The following is a 13,363-nucleotide window of genomic DNA, read 5'->3' on the forward strand; positions in this document are numbered from 1 at the left end:
GTTGTTGTGATGTGTGACTCTATTGTATCATCAGTGTGTGTGTGCTGTTGTGATGTGTGACTCTATTGTATCAACAGTGTGTGTTTGTTTTGTTGTGATGTGTGACTCTATTGTATCAACAGTGTGTGTGTGTTGTTGTGATGTGTGACTCTATTGTATCAACAGTGTGTGTTTGTGTTGTTGTGATGTGTGACTCTATTGTATCAACAGTGTGTGTGTGTTGTTGTGATGTGTGACTCTATTGTATCAACAGTGTGGGTTTGTGTTGTTGTGATGTGTGACTCTATTGTATCAACAGTGTGTGTGTGTTGTTGTGATGTGTGACTCTATTGTATCATCAGTGTGTGTGTTGTTGTGATGTGTGACTCTATTGTATCAACAGTGTGTGTGTTGTTGTGATGTGTGACTCGATTGTATCAACAGTGTGTGTTTGTGTTGTTGTGATGTGTGACTCTATTGTATCATCAGTGTGTGTGTGTTGTTATGATGTGTGACTCTATTGTATCATCAGTGTGTGTGTGTGTTGTTATGATGTGTGACTCTATTGTATCAACAGTGTGTGTTTGTGTTGTTGTGATGTGTGACTCTATTGTATCAACAGTGTGTGTGTGTTGTTGTGATGTGTGACTCTATTGTATCAACAGTGTGTGTGTGTTGTTGTGATGTGTGACTCTATTGTATCATCAGTGTGTGTGTTGTTGTGATGTGTGACTCTATTGTATCAACAGTGTGTGTGTTGTTGTGATGTGTGACTCTATTGTATCAACAGTGTGTGTTTGTGTTGTTGTGATGTGTGACTCTATTGTATCATCAGTGTGTGTGTGTTGTTATGATGTGTGACTCTATTGTATCATCAGTGTGTGTGTGTGTTGTTATGATGTGTGACTCTATTGTATCAACAGTGTGTGTTTGTGTTGTTGTGATGTGTGACTCTATTGTATCAACAGTGTGTGTGTGTTGTTGTGATGTGTGACTCTATTGTATCAACAGTGTGTGTGTGTTGTTGTGATGTGTGACTCTATTGTATCAACAGTGTGTGTGTGTTGTTGTGATGTGTGACTCTATTGTATCAACAGTGTGTGTGTGTTGTTGTGATGTGTGACTCTATTGTATCAACAGTGTGTGTTTGTGTTGTTGTGATGTGTGACTCTATTGTATCAACAGTGTGTGTGTGTTGTTGTGATGTGTGACTCTATTGTATCAACAGTGTGGGTTTGTGTTGTTGTGATGTGTGACTCTATTGTATCAACAGTGTGTGTGTGTTGTTGTGATGTGTGACTCTATTGTATCATCAGTGTGTGTGTTGTTGTGATGTGTGACTCTATTGTATCAACAGTGTGTGTGTTGTTGTGATGTGTGACTCGATTGTATCAACAGTGTGTGTTTGTGTTGTTGTGATGTGTGACTCTATTGTATCATCAGTGTGTGTGTGTTGTTATGATGTGTGACTCTATTGTATCATCAGTGTGTGTGTGTGTGTTGTTATGATGTGTGACTCTATTGTATCAACAGTGTGTGTTTGTGTTGTTGTGATGTGTGACTCTATTGTATCAACAGTGTGTGTGTGTTGTTGTGATGTGTGACTCTATTGTATCAACAGTGTGTGTGTGTTGTTGTGATGTGTGACTCTATTGTATCAACAGTGTGTGTGTGTTGTTGTGATGTGTGACTCTATTGTATCAACAGTGTGTGTGTGTTGTTGTGATGTGTGACTCTATTGTATCAACAGTGTGTGTTTGTGTTGTTGTGATGTGTGACTCTATTGTATCAACAGTGTGTGTGTGTTGTTGTGATGTGTGACTCTATTGTATCAACAGTGTGGGTTTGTGTTGTTGTGATGTGTGACTCTATTGTATCAACAGTGTGTGTGTGTTGTTGTGATGTGTGACTCTATTGTATCATCAGTGTGTGTGTTGTTGTGATGTGTGACTCTATTGTATCAACAGTGTGTGTGTTGTTGTGATGTGTGACTCGATTGTATCAACAGTGTGTGTTTGTGTTGTTGTGATGTGTGACTCTATTGTATCATCAGTGTGTGTGTTGTTATGATGTGTGACTCTATTGTATCATCAGTGTGTGTGTGTTGTTATGATGTGTGACTCTATTGTATCAACAGTGTGTGTTTGTGTTGTTGTGATGTGTGACTCTATTGTATCAACAGTGTGTGTGTGTTGTTGTGATGTGTGACTCTATTGTATCAACAGTGTGTGTGTGTTGTTGTGATGTGTGACTCTATTGTATCAACAGTGTGTGTGTGTTGTTGTGATGTGTGACTCTATTGTATCATCAGTGTGTGTGTTGTTGTGATGTGTGACTCTATTGTATCAACAGTGTGTGTGTGTTGTTGTGATGTGTGACTCTATTGTATCATCAGTGTGTGTGTGTTGTTATGATGTGTGACTCTATTGTATCAACAGTGTGTGTGTGTTGTTGTGATGTGTGACTCTATTGTATCATCAGTGTGTGTGTTGTTGTGATGTGTGACTCTATTGTATCAACAGTGTGTGTGTTGTTGTGATGTGTGACTCTATTGTATCATCAGTGTGTGTGTGTTGTTATGATGTGTGACTCTATTGTATCATCAGTGTGTGTGTGTTGTTGTGATGTGTGACTCTATTGTATCAACAGTGTGTGTGTGTTGTTGTGATGTGTGACTCTATTGTATCATCAGTGTGTGTGTGCTGTTGTGATGTGTGACTCTATTGTATCAACAGTGTGTGTGTGTTGTTGTGATGTGTGACTCTATTGTATCAACAGTGTGTGTTTGTTTTGTTGTGATGTGTGACTCTATTGTATCAACAGTGTGTGTGTGTTGTTGTGATGTGTGACTCTATTGTATCAACAGTGTGTGTTTGTGTTGTTGTGATGTGTGACTCTATTGTATCAACAGTGTGTGTGTGTTGTTGTGATGTGTGACTCTATTGTATCAACAGTGTGGGTTTGTGTTGTTGTGATGTGTGACTCTATTGTATCAACAGTGTGTGTGTGTTGTTGTGATGTGTGACTCTATTGTATCATCAGTGTGTGTGTTGTTGTGATGTGTGACTCTATTGTATCAACAGTGTGTGTGTTGTTGTGATGTGTGACTCGATTGTATCAACAGTGTGTGTTTGTGTTGTTGTGATGTGTGACTCTATTGTATCATCAGTGTGTGTGTGTTGTTATGATGTGTGACTCTATTGTATCATCAGTGTGTGTGTGTTGTTATGATGTGTGACTCTATTGTATCAACAGTGTGTGTTTGTGTTGTTGTGATGTGTGACTCTATTGTATCAACAGTGTGTGTGTGTTGTTGTGATGTGTGACTCTATTGTATCATCAGTGTGTGTTGTTGTGATGTGTGACTCTATTGTATCAACAGTGTGTGTGTGTTGTTGTGATGTGTGACTCTATTGTATCAACAGTGTGTGTTTGTGTTGTTGTGATGTGTGACTCTATTGTATCATCAGTGTGTGTGTGTTGTTATGATGTGTGACTCTATTGTATCAACAGTGTGTGTGTGTTGTTGTGATGTGTGACTCTATTGTATCATCAGTGTGTGTGTTGTTGTGATGTGTGACTCTATTGTATCAACAGTGTGTGTGTTGTTGTGATGTGTGACTCTATTGTATCATCAGTGTGTGTGTGTTGTTATGATGTGTGACTCTATTGTATCAACAGTGTGTGTGTGTGTTGTTGTGATGTGTGACTCTATTGTATCAACAGTGTGTATGTTGTTGTGATGTGTGACTCGATTGTATCAACAGTGTGTGTTTGTGTTGTTGTGATGTGTGACTCTATTGTATCATCAGTGTGTGTGTGTTGTTATGATGTGTGACTCTATTGTATCATCAGTGTGTGTGTGTTGTTGTGATGTGTGACTCTATTGTATCATCAGTGTGTGTGTGCTGTTGTGATGTGTGACTCTATTGTATCAACAGTGTTTGTGTTGTTGTGATGTGTGACTCTATTGTATCATCAGTGTGTGATCTGAGCGGCGTAGAAGCGAGCGTGTGGTTCACTGAACACGCCAGTGAGGGCAGAGCGACACGTGAGCGAAACCGACCGTGGGAAAAAAAAAAAAACGAACCTAAATCTGCCGATTCTTCGTAGATGCGAGAACATTTCTCCTCCTGGCACGTATTCCATCACCATGTAGAGGTTGGTGTTGTCCTGTACAAAGAAGAACGAGTTCACAGCAGGAAGTAGCGACAAATGCTAAGGAAGTTAGCCTGTTAAAGAAAATTGTTTGTTCATTTTCATGTAGCGACCGGAGCTCGGTGGACAAGATGGACGTCACAGACGAGCAGTATGAACGTGTTTGGATGTTTTCAAAGTGTCTTTTTGGACGAAGATGAAGACCACTGAGCTCCAGTCGCTACATTAAAATGAACAAACATTTTAGTCCAGAACTCTAAAAAGAACCGATTACTCTGAAAATGATGAACATTAGTCGACATGAGGGCGAGTAGAAAATGTGTGCAGTTTGAATTGTGCGTGAACTGTTGCTTTAAAAGATGCTACCGATCGCGAAACATTCCGAAAACTGACTTTGAAGTTGATAAGAACTAACGACAAAAAAGGTTTGACTTGAGATGAATATTTGAGCTACAGAGTTCTAATTTAGGAGACCTTCCAATATTAAAAGAAAATAATAATAACACTCCTAAATTCAATATGTCCAACATAAAACTGTATGATTGTGTAACCAGACAATAACAAACGAGCACCGAGCTAATTGATCGAACATCCAGGTGATGGATCGTGTGATTGGCTGATGGTTCAAATATTGAATTTAAAAAGCTACTTGATCAGACTTTCATCCAACCACGTGACTCCCGGATGATCATGTGACCGTACCTTGAAAGAATCCTCCAGCCGCACCAGGAAAGGGAAGCTGACGGCCTGAAGGATCCTCTTCTCGTTGAGCGTGTGTTCGATCTGCTTGAGCTTCACCACCTGTTACAAACAAACTGTGTTCAGAAGTAGATCAACTATAATCTGCACAGTTGTAGTGAGAAGATCTGACCTTCTGCTTGTTGAGGATCTTCATGGCATAGTGTTGCCCCGTTTCTTTGTGCTGCACGAGCATCACTCGACCGAAAGATCCTGTTCCCAGAGTTTTCAACCTTTCGAACTGATCCAAGCAGGCCGTGTTCTACCCAGAGAACATGTTTTAGTCGCGTTTATAGCATAATAACTAAAGTGTGTTGTTGTGATGTGTGACTCTATTGTATCATCAGTGTGTGTGTGTTGTTGTGATGTGTGACTATATTTTATTAACAGTGTGTGTGTTGTTGTGATGTGTGACTCTATTGTATCATCAGTGTGTGTGTGTTGTTGTGATGTGTGACTCTATTGTATCATCAGTGTGTGTGTGTTGTTGTGATGTGTGACTCTATTGTATCATCAGTGTGTGTGTGTTGTTGTGATGTGTGACTCTATTGTATCATCAGTGTGTGTGTGTTGTTGTGATGTGTGACTCTATTGTATCATCAGTGTGTGTGTTGTTGTGATGTGTGACTATATTGTATCAACAGTGTGTGTGTGTTGTTGTGATGTGTGACTCTATTGTATCAACAGTGTGTGTGTGTTGTTGTGATGTGTGACTATATTGTATCAACAGTGTGTGTGTGTTGTTGTGATGTGTGACTCTATTGTATCAACAGTGTGTGTGTGCTGTTGTGATGTGTCACTATATTGTATCAACAGTGTGTGTGTGTGTTGTTGTGATGTGTGACTCTATTGTATCATCAGTGTGTGTGTGTTGTTGTGATGTGTGACTCTATTGTATCATCAGTGTGTGTGTTGTTGTGATGTGTGACTCTATTGTATCAACAGTGTGTGTGTTGTTGTGATGTGTGACTCGATTGTATCAACAGTGTGCGTTTGTGTTGTTGTGATGTGTGACTCTATTGTATCATTAGTGTGTGTGTGTTGTTATGATGTGTGACTCTATTGTATCAACAGTGTGTGTGTTGTTGTGATGTGTGACTATATTGTATCATCAGTGTGTGTGTGTGTGTGTGTTGTTGTGATGTGTGACTCTATTGTATCATCAGTGTGTGTGTGTGTGTGTGTTGTGATGTGTGACTCTATTGTATGATCAGTGTGTGTTGTTATGATGTGTGACTCTATTGTATCAACAGTGTGTGTGTGTGTTGTTGTGATGTGTGACTCTATTTTATTAACAGTGTGTGTGTTGTTGTGATGTGTGACTCTATTGTATTAACAGTGTGTGTGTGTGTTGTTGTGATGTGTGACTCTATTTTATTAACAGTGTGTGTGTTGTTGTGATGTGTGACTATATTGTATCATCAGTGTGTGTGTGTTGTTGTGATGTGTGACTCTATTGTATCATCAGTGGGTGTGTGTGTGTGTGTTGTGATGTGTGACTCTATTGTATGATCAGTGTGTGTGTGTGTTGTTGTGATGGGTGACTCTATTGTATCAACAGCGTGTGTGTGTTGTGTGACTCTATTGTATCATCAGTGTGTGTGTATTGTTGTGATGTGTGACTGTATTGAATCATCAGTGTGTGTGTGTTGTTGTGATGTGTGACTCTATTGTATCATCAGTGTGTGTGGGTTGTTGTGATATGTGACTATATTGTATCATCAGTGTGTGAGTGTGTGTGTTGTTGTGATGTGTGACTCTATTGTATCATCAGTGTGTGTGTTGTGATGTGTGACTCTATTGTATCATCAGTGTGTGTTTGTACAAAAGTATTTTCGTTTAAATATTGACATTAGAAGATGATCTTAAGCTCCGCCCACTGAAAACACTTGTTTTTCTGGAGATTAAATCTTGTTGAACCATAACCCCACGCACTCTGCTGTGATTGGTCGAGCATGGAGGTTCGTCATCGAGTGTCATCAATCTCGGAAGTCTCCACCTCCAGGGGACTCATTGTATAAACAAAGCGGGCGTGATTACAGCTGGAGGAGTGAAGCCATTATAACGTCATAGTGGACTCTCGTAACCTCTCGTTCGCCCAGATTTCAGAGCAACTTTATAAAGTAATACATTAAAAACATGGTGAAAAGAAATACTCTACGTATGATTACTGCGTCAGATCGTGAACACACCTGTGCAGGACTCTCCCACTTCCTGAGGAAGTCCTCCTTGGCTTTGGCAAGAAACTCTTTAACTGTAGAAGAAAAAATGGTGTTAATTGTAAACCTGGAAGCTTTTCAATTGGATGAGCTGCTTCAGAGTTTTTTTTTTACTTTCAGCCAATCATGCGCCGCACAGACGATCACATGTTCGACCGAGTAGCTCTGTACTCTTCTAGTATTGTCTGGTGTCACTATTGTACCAACATTTTTATATTGAATTGAATAGATAACAAGAGAAAATTTGGATTTTATTATTATAATTATTGGAATTACAATTATTTTTTATTATTAATTATATATATATATATATTAAAAAAAAAAAAACATTCAGGCTTTCAGTATTGAAATTGCTGAGTTAAATTATTCAAAATGTATATTTTCTTATCTTTAACATACATGTACTGAAAGTTTGAACAATTGAAATGTTAAACATTATTATGGCACCGACAGACTTCCGAGCAGAAGTAAAAAAAAAAAAAAAAAAGGCGTCTCTGGATGTTCGACAGATCTAAACCATGAAGCCACACAACAGGCCCGAGACTCGAGGTCCAGACTCGCCACCACAAGGGTCTCTAGAGAAGCACCCACCGCTCTCCATCTCGTTGCCCTTCCTGGCCGTGGGCGCGTTGCCCATGATGGCTCCTTGACAACGAGCGTGTCCGCGGCTCCTCGCCCCCCCTTCTCAAGCGGGACCAGGCTCGCCGAGGTGAAGCACTCGTCCGAGGGGTGGGTCTTCAGTGGGCTGACAGCTGACGAGACGAGCCCGGCTGGAGGCATTCATCGGTGATGGGGGCGACCGAGAAGACACAGGAGGGGGGTCTTCTTTTTTTTCTCTCTCTCTCCTCCAGGTGGGATTCTGGCGTCTCGTCCCGCGGAACCAGCGCGGGAAATCCTGCCCGGGAATCCGGGGTGTCGATGCAAAACAAACGGACACTCGACGAAGAGATCGCCCGAATTAACGCGGAGCCCCCCCGACCCCCGTAGCCCCGGAGACGAGCGGAATGACGGAACTACAGCCGAGCGAGCATCGCCGCCCACTCGAGCGAGCCCGGCGTGATTGACGCGGACGCGCCGCCCGCTGATTGGTCGTCGCGTCTGCTTCCGAGTGAGCGGCCCCGCCCCTCACGCCTGAGACACGGTAGTGACGTCAGCAGGGGGGTCTATTTTTAGAATGTTGGTCGCAGGCTCGAGCCCTGACCGAGTCAAAAATAAAGGAAATCTTGAATTAAAAACAACCCAAAAAAAAACTGTTAGTCGTGGTGTATTTCAAATGTGATTTCAAAGCATTTAATTCAGACGTTTACCGCTTAAATCCCCTCTTAGCGTCGACATCTGCTGTTAAAAAATGTCGTTTTTTTTTCACCAGCAAATGTTTCTCGGAATTGCGCCAAATATATTGATGTGACAGTTTATTCAAGTGAGAGGAAAATAAAAGGCAGACTGCCCGCCTCCCTCCCTTCCCTCCATTTCTCTGCTGCAGTTGCCAAGCAACTTCAGGCTGGAGTGGAAAAATGGTTGAGCTGCGACTGCGTTTTATGAATGAAAGTACAAATATATATATATATATATATATATATATATAGAGAGAGAGAACAAGAGGAGATTGAGAGGATGCGCACACGCTCACACGAGATCTTGTTGTTCTGAACCATATGGGCCAATAATGTAGAAAAAAAAAAGTACTTTATTGATCTCATCATTGTGACAAACATAAGCAGAGGAGATGGGGAGAAAAAACAAGTGCTGAATAGTTATTATTTACATTATTATATTGACCCATTGTGTAGTCACTGAGGAAGACTCTTGGATCGGTGACACGACTGTTCTCCAAGGCAATGCGACAATGAATAGCATCACCGACCTGGAAGTGAGAATCCACCATGTTTCATAACATTTGAGGAGTCTTCACTATGGCCGCCGATATGTTACTGATCAAAGCTTTCATTCTGAAGGCGCGTGTCCACTCCAGGATTAGGGTGGTCATCCTCGGACCGTCATCATCATCATCATCATCATCATCTTGAGCGCGCAATAAGTAGAGAAATACCAAAAGAATCCCGACCAAGTGCTAACATCCTCACTGTCATCCCAGGAGTCTGTGTGTTTAAGTCTGGTCCACGTTTGAAGCACCTCAGTTTCTTACATGCAGTCCATGGAATTGTCCGGCATTAGTCCCGTTGGCGGCATCTTTCCTTGTAAACAGGAAGGCGGGAGCATGCCGTTGACATTTGGGGACGGATCCACGTTCTCGCCGTCCTCCATTTTGTCAGCGACGCCGTCCCAGTTGATGTGGAAGCGGGTGACTCGGGGGTTGGATGCCAAAATATTCCTCTGGAGCTGTGAAAGCAAAAGTCAAGATTACAGAAGGGAAGCACGAGAGGGTTTGCTCTAAAATGTAGGAAAATATTCACACAATTCATTTGTATTTCGATACACAAAACTAACGGTACTGATTTTTATTTTTAGTATTTAGTAATTTAATGGTTTGTGTTCATTTTTGTGTTGCAATTATATTCCCAGCCATTACGTCCTCTGACGATAAAGGAACAATAAAACTCCAGGATCTTGCAATGAGAATCTTATTTTCTTCTTTCAAATTTAATGTATAATTATATATATACATTTCCAAATGTCCGAGTGCTGTAGAATACTTTTAATCGTTCAAGTTGTTTTTATGGGTTGAAATAATCCATTTATAGGCGTTTTTGATCCAAGTTGAAGGCATAAGATGTCAAGAGACTCATTTCACTCACAACATTCTTTCCACGTACGTTTATAGTGTGTCTGTGAGAAGTTGACTTCATGCGAGTTTAGCTTACAGGTGGGCAATTAAATTTCCCAAGGGGCCACATAGCATGCTGTGGTTTGTTCAAACATAAACCCTAATACACGTTTAAATATTAACATGATATTATGATATAAAAAGACTCAAGAGAATTATATAAATAAAAAATATCCTTAGTTTTTGTCAACGTTCAGCTCTTTGCTCATGTCTGTGTTACCAGGTTTGTACACAATTGAGTAGTGGTGAGTATTAGCGCTACCATGTGTATCACACTTCCGGGTCAAAGATGCGCTATCTGGTGATAGTGTGGTAACTAGGAATTATTTATAGTATTGTCGAGTACATGACTCTGGTGTTGTGATAGTGTAGTAACTAGGAATTATTTATAGAATGGTCGAGTACTTGACTCTGGTGTTGTGATAGTGTAGTAACTAGGAATTATTTATAGTATTGTCGAGTACATGACTCTGGTGTTGTGATAGTGTAGTAACTAGGAATTATTTATAGTATTGTCGAGTACTTGACTCTGGTGTTGTGATAGTTTAGTAACAAGTATATATTTGTAGTACTGTCAAGTACTTGACTCTGGTGTTGTGATAGTGTAGTAACTAGGAATTATTTATAGTATTGTCCAGTACTTGACTCTGGTGTTGTGATAGTATAGTAACAAGGATCTATGTAAGTAAGTCGTTTTTATTTGTATAGCGCTTTTCCAGACCAGGGTCACAAAGCTGTAGTATTGTCCATTACTTGACTCTGGTGTTGTGATAGTTTAGTAACAAGTATACATTTGTAGTATTATTGAGTACTTAGCTCTGGTGTTGTGATAGTGTAGTAACAAGTATATATTTTTAGTACTGTCGTGTACTTGACTCTGGTGTTGTGATAGTGTAGTAACAAGTATACATGTGTAGTATTGTTCAGTACTTGACTATGGTGTTGTAGAATTTACAGACCACATGACTCTTGACGAAGTCGTAACTGCTTTTTCAAACCAAAATATGTCCAAACATCACCTTAAATAGGTGCTGGACTCACTGTATCCCCTGGTCCTCAGTCAGCGCCAGGATTTCACAGGATGCATTTGTTCATTTAGGCTGAGGAGGATGTAATGACTGCTGCCATCTATCGGCCGGAAGTGTGTGTTTGTATGTATATATCTATATACACACACACAATTTTGTATATAAAAGGATCAACTTATTTTAATACACACTAAATAAACTCAAAAATAACAAAAAAAAAAGAAAAGGAATGGCTATAGTGATGAAAAAAATATATATTCAGAGTATAAACTCTAAATGTTAACAACCAATAAGTCATTTCGGCAAACATTACCTGAGTGTAGTCTGGTTTCAGGGGCGGATTTTCTCTCAGCTCAGGGTCCGTGTATTCGTTATTGACGTAGTAACCAATACGGATGAATTCTTGTCCGCGATACGTGCAAGTTATTAGCGCCACCGTCACCCCCACGGCGTCGGTTTCCGGGATCAGGCCAGTGTTTGGAGCGTTTGCCTGGGAGGGATAAATATATACAATTAGAAATAAATGAAGATTATTTCCTTGAATTAAATTGCATTTTTAAAATAGATCAAACTCACCTGAAAAACAAACATGTGTCTGCCAGCTGGTACCGGGCCAACTAGAACCGAGTCAAGAACCTGGTCATACTCCTCACTCTCAGCCGAACCAACGTAGATGATCTTCCACTCGAGATCTGACACAAATGAGATAAAGAATGCATAATAAATCATATATATTACACACAATAGCTCATTACTAGTTTGTTTTTTTCTTGTGGAAACTGTAGAAAAAATGTATATACATTTTTAAATATTTGGATGGCAACGTGTGTAATACTAGTATTATGTTTTGTTTGTACAAATACATATAAACAGTCCGTACACAACAGTTGTCAATGAATAGTTCCGTATAGCGGATGGCAAAACTACGTTCAAAACGTTTACATTTTAAAGGAAGTTGAGATCAAAACGTCGGTTTACTCGTCGATCTTCGCGGCAAAATCCACAGCCCGTGTCGTCACAGAATTATTCTCTTGAGCCAATCAGTGATCTAGAAAGGGCAGCCCGAGGAGTTGCTAGCCAATAGAAGCGAAGAGGAGGCGGGACTCCGACCATAAACGCGCCAGCGCCAATTCTCGCTACTTTAGTAGCTTCAACACACAAAACAGAAAATATGGGGCGGTGAAAAAAAAAAAGAAAGCGAAAAGTGTCTTTAAAGTTCAGCTCAGGAACTTGCACGTTCTTTTATGTTATGTTAGGTGTAACTCGAACGTTTGTTTTGACAAAAAAAGGAACAAACATACAGCTTTTGTTCTTATAACGTCAAAATATGTCACCATTAACACACAAAAGAATAAGGCGTTTACCTTCAGGCAGGTCCTCCATACATTCAAACGTTATTTCGAACTGGAAAGGGTTTCCAAACAGGCTCGGATTGTCCAGAACAGCGACGTTCAACACCTGAACTTTAGCCATGGCGGGTCTTCAAAGTGGATAATTTCCCCAAAGGTCTGTAGTTTGAATCTCCACTCGCCGCTGCTGCCGTGTTCCCGGGTTCTCTGTGACTGGACGGTTGTGAATGAGATTGAAATGATCGACAACAGTTGCCTTAGCCGGTATCTGCTGCCGGACGTGCGTCACGCTCCTCTTCTTTGGCGTCTTTATGGTGATTGTGCGTCGGTGCTGCCACCTATCGTCTAGCAAAGGAACTTCTATGACAAGCCAGACTTGTAGATTTTGTTATATATGAAAATTAATTGATTTGAAACCTGACATGATTATCTTGTTAAAGTTGGATAACTTAGAAAGACTAGTAATAATAGCAATTTAATGGAAGTACATATCAGTGTCATCAGAATATTTAATGGTTGATTTTAACATTTATAAGTAAGTAATAGTTATTTGTAGACACAGGGTCACAAAGTGCTTTACACATTTAAAAATACATACAATGAAAAAACTCTTAAAGGCCAAGACAACATAAAACAAACACAGGCGTCCCAGAAAAGTAACATTTTTTATTTATTTTGAGAATATATATATATATTTCTTTATTTAATATTTTCAAAATGAATGATTTTTTTTCCTTTTTTTTTTTAATTCAATATTTAAATTGTTGCTATAACAGTGTCACCAGACAAAACCAACAGAGTACCGAGCTCCTTGATCAAATGATTAAGCCCAATCATGGTGGAACACTTATACATTTCTATACAGAAATTAATAATATAAATATATTTTTTTATTAATTCATTATTGTAATTTGAATTTCAAACTCTTATGTGTAAAAGATATATAATTATACATGTTATATAATATTAAAATATAACTACAAATAATATACCTTTGAATTTAAAAATTATTTGAATAAATTATTTCAAAATATATTTCAACGGTTGATGAATTCACTTGTTTATTAATATTTGTTTGTGTTGATTAAGCCTTGAAAGAAAAATAAA

At 39.5% G+C, this 13,363-nt stretch overlaps 2 protein-coding genes across 3 annotated transcripts in view; both read right to left on the reverse strand.

The window, feature by feature from the left end:
• LOC148089612 (cAMP-dependent protein kinase catalytic subunit alpha) overlaps positions 1–8,114 on the reverse strand; it is a 32,567-nt gene extending 24,453 nt beyond the window's left edge. For both annotated transcript variants that reach the window (XR_015713381.1, XM_087808546.1), the window contains exons 1-5: positions 7,686–8,114; positions 7,068–7,129; positions 5,009–5,137; positions 4,840–4,938; positions 4,070–4,152 (exon numbers count right to left, since the gene is read on the reverse strand). Coding sequence is in view for 1 of the 2 variants with exons in the window: in XM_087808546.1 (XP_087664672.1) it covers positions 4,070–4,152; positions 4,840–4,938; positions 5,009–5,137; positions 7,068–7,129; positions 7,686–7,731 (419 nt within the window). In the remaining variant the exon portion in view is untranslated. The remainder of the gene's footprint in view (positions 1–4,069; positions 4,153–4,839; positions 4,939–5,008; positions 5,138–7,067; positions 7,130–7,685) is intronic.
• A 649-nt stretch (positions 8,115–8,763) lies between these two features.
• On the reverse strand, positions 8,764–12,527 carry asf1bb (anti-silencing function 1B histone chaperone b). The gene is made up of 4 exons (XM_087784700.1): positions 12,272–12,527; positions 11,484–11,599; positions 11,221–11,397; positions 8,764–9,434 (listed from the first exon to the last, which is right to left on the reverse strand). Exons 1-4 carry the CDS (start codon positions 12,378–12,380, stop codon positions 9,237–9,239), a joined length of 600 nt encoding a protein of 199 aa, XP_087640826.1. The 5' UTR covers positions 12,381–12,527; the 3' UTR covers positions 8,764–9,236.
• Positions 12,528–13,363: the final 836 nt, after the last annotated feature.

The sequence above is a fragment of the Callionymus lyra genome, chromosome 1 (genome assembly GCF_982586985.1).
Source record: "Callionymus lyra chromosome 1, fCalLyr1.hap1.1, whole genome shotgun sequence".
Classification (NCBI taxonomy): domain Eukaryota; kingdom Metazoa; phylum Chordata; class Actinopteri; order Syngnathiformes; family Callionymidae; genus Callionymus; species Callionymus lyra.